Source organism: Merops nubicus, unplaced genomic scaffold (assembly GCF_000691845.1).
Source record: "Merops nubicus isolate BGI_N331 unplaced genomic scaffold, ASM69184v1 scaffold81, whole genome shotgun sequence".
NCBI lineage: Eukaryota > Metazoa > Chordata > Aves > Coraciiformes > Meropidae > Merops > Merops nubicus.
In genome coordinates, this window is record NW_008590019.1 from 863 (window position 1) to 7,832 (window position 6,970).

Genomic DNA, 6,970 nt, shown 5'->3' on the forward strand with positions numbered 1-6,970 from the left:
CTCTTTCCTCTAATGTGCGTTAAATTACCTCTTGTTATATTAAAGGCTGAGCCACTTTAGGAGCTCTGCTCGGCCTTCTCGTTAATCACCGTGACAGAACATGACAAATCCACTTTGCTGAAGTATTATTTCACTTTGTAAAATCCCCGGTGCTTTGCCACAGCTTATTCAGCAACATCTCCTCTCTCCCCACTGTCCTGGGGCATCTTTCCCCCTCCTCCAGCCCATGCCAGATGATGTTGCTTTTAGACATGTTGATGTCCAAGGGCTTTCTTTCTTCTGGGTCACATGAATGGTCCTGGCATTTGAAGCGCAGTCCCTGGATGGTCTCTACTGATGATTCACGCGGAGACTGTGTCCCTGCAGCTCCCTGATGTGTGTTTACACAAGACTGTGCAGCTTCTCCTTCACATAACCATTAATTTTATAGGAGGCGTATAACAAAGATGGGCCTCCAATATTCCTCCTGCCTTTGATCTGTGTGGGGTGCATGGCCTGATGGGCCCAGGGCTGCTGGCGCTGCCAATTTACTCTTCGGATGTAGCTTCTGGAGCAAACAAAAGCTCAAGTTTTCTCTCAGTGATATTGCAATTCCATTACAGACCGTGCTGCTGTCTGGTCACGTTTGGTCTGGGAGGGCAGGGGTGGCTCAGGGTTTGCTTGCCTTTAAATTTTTCTTTCAATGTTAGCTAAACTGTTTGGTTTGTGCAGCCCACGAGTGCCCCAAACCTGCACAGAGGGGAAGGCAGGTTATTAAAGGTCTATAGTATTGCTAATGGAAATAAAGTCCATGCATTGGCAAGCTCTAAGCATTGACCTTGTGGCAGGGCGCTCACTGTGAAACAAAAATCTCTCCAAAACAATTCTCTCACAAAGCTTTATTGTCATCCAAGCCAGACGCAGAAAACTCTCTCTCTCTTCCTTCCCTCCCAGTTTGGCATAAATTAGGATTCCTGGGTCTGAGTCTGACCTTGCCCTCCAAAATGAACTCTCTGTATTGGAAACCCTTTTGTTGTTTAGGCTTGGCATACCAGATAGGAGAGAGACCTCAGCACCAACACTGACGATGGGTGATTGCCAGACCAACCAAATCCAGGTCCCTCTGAGCTACTGTCCTAAATTTATGTGGAGCTGTTTTGAGTTGTTGAGCCTTCTGGCTGTGAATGTTGACCTTAGCTCTGTCAGTTAATGTGATGGAGCAAATGAAGGTGTTAAACTTTTTTTTTAATTTTAACCAAAAGGTACCCTTTAGAGGGAACCTCTTTTGAGCAACCATAATGAAAGCTGAGCAAAAGACTAAGAGTGGCATTTAACAGTGCAACCTGAGGTCACTGAAGCTTGATAGCCAAACCATTTGCCCTAGTCCCCGGTATGAAGGAGTCACGCTAAGTGAGAGATTTCCAATGTGGAAAATGTTTGTTCATCCAAAGTCTCCAGTTTCTTTTATGGACTTTGAGCCAGGGGCATTTTAAGGATGACGACGTATTCTGCAGGTGCTCACTGTGACATCCCCCTCCCGTGCAAAGGAGAGGTTGCTGCCTGTTATCTGTCAGCTCGCCTGTTATACTGCTTAGTCTTGCTTCTTGGCGCTTTACGTAAAGAAAAAAAAAAAAAGGAAAACGGAGTCTTTATAAAGTATGGAAAATGTAGAAACCCCTGACAGTTGTATGGTGTGTCTTGCTTCTCCCACAGAGAGGAAACCACAAAATAGTGAGTCCAGGGGTTTCTTTCTACACACACAATATCTGTCAGGATTTTGAGGAATTTTTTGGGAACTGATGAAAGAAACGTGCTGTTTAAGCCCTGATATATACTGTATGATGGTTCTGTATGAGGGAGATGCAGTGCTCTGCAGGTTCCAAAAAGCTTTCTAAAATAAAAGAAACCCAAAGGATTTGAGGGAATTTCTTCCAAGAGGGTAGATTAGCTCCTATGGGAACAGAGGCAGAAGCAAAGGGGGAAATCAGCTTATACTAAAGAGGAAAGGTACCTAATGTGTTTAATAGCTGTAGTTTCCTCATTAACCTTTTCATGCCTTTGCGAGACCACCGATTCTGGTGGAAAACGTGTAGGTATTTTAGCAGCAAAGGGGCTCTCACCTTCGCAGATTCAACTTTCTCAACCCCAAGGGTTGGACAGGATGTGAGGGGGAGTCACATGAGTAATGAGTCCCCTGTGCTCAGTTGTGTCACGCTCATGGAGAGGCACCCTGTGTGCCAAAGGACCAAAAAAGAGTGTAACAGCATCAAGAGGGTGGCTTACGTGATCTTCCCAACACACAGTTTTCAGAGATTGCCCTGAACTCTCAGGCAGTGCTGCTAATTGTGGGCATACCTGAATTAATGAGCAGGGAGCTGATGAAGGTGCATCAGCAAATGGGAGCAACATCAAAAGAAACCCCAAAAGATGGTGCAATGTGTTTATCTAGACCTTCTTGTTAGGAATTATTGCATTACAAAAATTAATTATAATTTATTTTTCTTCTCTCTTTCAGGTCCACCCGTAAGTAACAAACTTCTGTGTTTTTAGAAGCTGTTGACACAGTTTGCAGGGCGTGAGCTGGCAAAGTCTCCTTGTGGTATCTGGTGCAGTAGCTGTCTTTGAAGTCCTGGCACCCTAGGATCTCCCAAACAGCAAGTACTGCGGGTGATCAGGACCCGTATTGGGGTGGGATTGGTCTCGGCTGCATGCATCGTGGCTTCTGAGGGTGAGATGGAGGGAGGGCAGGGATGGGGATATTGCAAATGTGAGGCATGCAGCTATCCCCACGTTACCAGCTGGCTCCGTGTATCCCATGGGACACGGCCGTATGAGCTTCACACGCATCGGATGCCACGCGCTGAACGAGACGTGTTTGTGAAAAAGGGAAAGATAGATCGCAAACACGTGGGAGCTGAGCTGCAGGGACTTGTTCCCTGCTACTCACCCAGGCTTGCTGAACCATTGGGCCTTCAAGTATAGCTGCACAACTATTAATTTCAGAGGAAAAATCGTGTTGACAGCTTCCTTTTCAAATGTTAGCTAATGCAAAACCTCAGCGCAGACAATTTCGGCTTCAGGAAAATAGCTAGGTTATTGCAGACGTTTTCTTACAGCTATTAAGAGACCCACAGTGAACCAGAAGCAGCAATGCAAGGAATGAGGCCGTGTACCGACATCTCTCAGGATTATAAAGAAATGCTATATTGTCTCTAGCATGGTCCTTCCAGAGGAAATGGTTTATATTCGTGTACAATGGAGTAACTATACTGGGTTTCTGTGGAGGAACGTGAGAAGCTAAACATACGGTAGTCATCTTTTGTCTGTTCACGCAAAAATGTCTTAAACAGTTTGCAGATGACGTTTTGAGGAGAAATAGTTGCTGCACAACCTATTTTCTCCTTTCATCAAGTCGAAATGCTACAGACTGAACTCCCACAGATATACGAGCACAGCCCGCTTTAATGACAACAATCTTCCAAAAAGTTGCACCTTCCAGGCCAAAAGGTCTGAAAGCGTTTTACAGCTGGAAGCCCGGATCCACGCAAACCTTCAGTGATAGCTTATCCCTGGGGCTTTCAGGACTGGCTGCTGAAGTGGATGGATTTCAGCGTTAGCTTTGGGTTATTGAGAGGAAAGCGTTGCTCTGGAGGGGGCTGCCAGTGGAGTCCACCCAGTCCCTGCCACTCTACTATGGGTGGATGCTAAAGGCACGGGGCAGGCACAAAACTGGTATTGATGTTGGCATTTGTATTATTGCTGTGAGAAATTAAAGAGAACTGAATAGGTCGTCACAGACCTCTCCCTGAGAGCAGCCTCAGTCTTTGCAAGGTGAGGAAGACACACAAGCCAGGCTTTCTCTGCAGCAATAAGAGTTAGAAACATAATATCACAATGAAAGATTGAAGCCTGGCAGAAACACATGGGACCACCAGAGAAGTAAGTGCTGACAATATATGCTACTGTATCCCGGCTTGTGGTGACCCCTGAACCTGTCTCTGCATGCAGACTTTTGGGACAGGCCGTGAGGAATGCTACAGCCAATGGAAATAACAAGAGGAAGTCAGGCAGACCGAGTGTCGTTAGCCAAAATGGAATTTGTCTTGGGCTAACAGCATCCTCGCCTCACTCAGGACCTCTGGGGCTTCTGATCGGCTGGCAAGCGAGACCTTTTTTGGTCACTGTGAGCAGAAGTTCACCACTGAAGAGTCAAGCAGAGTCCTCCATGTTGCCGTAGGAAATATTTCCCCCCCTCATATTTCTCATGATTAAAACTGCATGGAAACTCAAGTTTATGAGCAACAGACCTGGGCTTCTGCCTGGCTTGTTGTCACACGCATCATTCCAGATAGTGACCCCAAAGTGCTGATGCCCCCACATCTCTCTCCCAGGTTTCTTTCCCAGCTTGCAAAACACAACACTATGGGCACTGAGGATGAGCCCTCAGTGTTGGTGCTGGCTTGAGTGTGGGGGTGAGCAGATATACATGTTAGAAATGCAGTGAGCCCTGCTTGTAGTTGAGATAGACCAGGAGAAAAGCCAGGGAAATGGATGAGCAACACCCCAGCAGCGAGAGGGGTCCTTCAAGCTCTCCTATTGCCCAACAGATGCTCCTGGTGCCATTCCTGAAGTCAATCAAGGCTTTGGTGAAGGCAAGGGTAACCCGCAGTCATGTAAGAAATTTGGTGAGATTGGGACTAAGAGGGGCAAAGGAAGGAAGGAAATTATGAAATCGTGCAATAGTCCTGAGGTTCCCGGACTCTTTTGCCGTCTGGACCACATCCGAAGGAAAAGATCCTCTCACGGACATTTTCTCTCCTGTTTCTGACCATGCAACATTTCTGTGGCAACTGCAGCAATTCCATACATGAAAAAATAATATCTAGCAGATGGAAACTAAGGAAGAAAGTCAGAGCCCTGTAATTAGCTCGTTCTCCACGGACTTGCAGATACCTTCAGAGCCCGTGCAGAAAGCTGTGGGTAAAGCCACGCTGAAAGGAGAGACAGCTTCACAAACAGGAGATTAGGAAACCAAAGCAATCATAGCTGATGGTCAAGAAGCTGTGAAGTTTTTTAACAACTCGGTTTCCTAAAGCCTTATGTGTGATTTCATCTCTTTATGAAGCCCTACCTTCAGAGTTCGTAGCTAACTTTTGCTGTTCCTATGCATTTTGTTTCAGGGTCTTAGAGGAAGACCAGGGCTCCCTGTAAACACTTTGTTCTTTCTTTGCTGCTCCCTTGTGCTCTCTGTCTGGCAGCACTTTCATCAGCAGGCCTCCAGGGTTCGTAAGCTGCAAGGAGGTAGTGATCTCGCGCAGCAGCCCTGATGTGGAATAGCACATTGTGAACAGCACGTGGCTTGTAACGAAGTAGGGACCACAGGAGCTTTGTAGGACCAAACTTGAGGGTAACAATCCCTATGAACTCTTCTGCGTGTGGGAAACATGCTGTTTTTGAAGGTGCCTTTGTCACCTCGAGGGTCTGGTTGAAGAGGCGCAATGTGTGGTATTCTTGCTGGTGGGGCTTGCTAATTGCAGCAGGATTTGAAAGGCCTAAGTCACCCTGGGACAAGTGCAAAGTCCATGGTAACAGTATAGCCACTTGAGATAGATGTTGCGTGTGAGGAAGAAGTGTGTGGTTTGGGTTTACAGATGCGTGCTTGCCTGGTGATGGCTCCTTGCTCACCTGGAGACTGCAACAGCCGGTTTCCTAATGAAGGAAATACAAACTGTGCTGCTGGCTTTCCCCGTGACTCGGGACAGAGCCCACTTGTTGCCTTTCATGCTCCTCCAGCTCCACTGCGGGAGCTGCAGGCAGCTTTACCTGACTTCACAACCAACCTACATGGCATCATCACCCGTGAGTGCTCTTTCCTGGCTCCCTATCACAGACAACCTTTCCTTACAAACATCTGGCATTTATTTGCTGTCCTGCTGGGAGCTCCCCCTCCGCTGTTGTTGCTTGTAGGGCCGTAACACTGCGCAGTCACATACCAGACACCGTGCCGTCATGTACCACTCCGACACCAGGTACTCGCTGGAGACCTGACATAGCTCAGCCCCGACCTCGGGCTCTTCCTGCTCGGGCACCAGCCGCAGCAAATCCAGGAGAAACAAAATCAGCTTTTACCTCAAACCACGAGGGAGACCAGCCTGAGGAAAGCAGCATTTAAGGGACTAAAAGCACAGGAAAACTCAGCATTATGTTCTCCAACAGCCACAAAACAATCCCAGGGCACGATGCTGACGTTGGTGTTTTGCTTGCTGCCGGCACATAGAGCAAGGCAAATATTAGCAGGACTAAGAACCCACCAAAAACCCTAGAAGAAAGCAGTTTCCCATAATAATCATCTACAGAATCCAAAATCAAGCAACTGTTTAGCATTTTGTCCATCTTCAAGGGACGCTTTTGCAAAGCATCTACCACTTTTCAATTTATTAAAGCATGTGCTGCACGGAAAGGAACATCCTCGATACCAAATGGGCCCCCAGCTCTGCAGAGGGGAGCAGCTAAACTTTCACCAAGCAATGGTTTGATCCCAGGCATCCAAGTCTGTCATGCATGGCCAAAGGAACTTCTGCATACACCTGGCAAAACAAATAGAGCTAAATGTGTTCCCCCTTCTAGAGATTTCTATATTGACACAAGTTGGGACTGAACACGAGGGTAGGCACAAAGAAATGGCGTCAATGGGGCTGGTGTGTCCAGCTGCAGAAACCAGAAAACCAGGTTTCCATCTACAGATGCAGGCAGCCATGGGCAGGGACACTGTTTTACATAAGGAAACCCCAAACATTGCTGGAAACAGAACTGAGAGATTATTATCATGTCATTCGGGCAAAATATAGAGCAAAAGCTACACGACTGCTGAAGCCATAATCATCAAGATCCTTTAGCAATCAGCTGCTGTCTTCCAAAGCTGCAAAGCCTTCAGTTTTGGTGACCAGGAATGCAAAGGGAGTTGACTTTCGCCCCCCCCCCCCCCCTTACA

General features: G+C 47.1%; 1 protein-coding gene across 1 annotated transcript in view; it reads left to right on the top strand.

Annotated features, from left to right (window-relative positions):
- Nucleotides 1-5,159: 5,159 nt before the first annotated feature.
- The window catches only part of COL13A1 (collagen, type XIII, alpha 1), a gene marked incomplete at both ends in the record, with an annotated part of 58,567 nt that continues 56,756 nt past the window's right edge, over nt 5,160-6,970 (top strand). The window contains one exon of the mRNA XM_008949751.1: nt 5,160-5,186. Within this exon, the coding sequence (XP_008947999.1) occupies nt 5,160-5,186 (27 nt within the window). The remainder of the gene's footprint in view (nt 5,187-6,970) is intronic.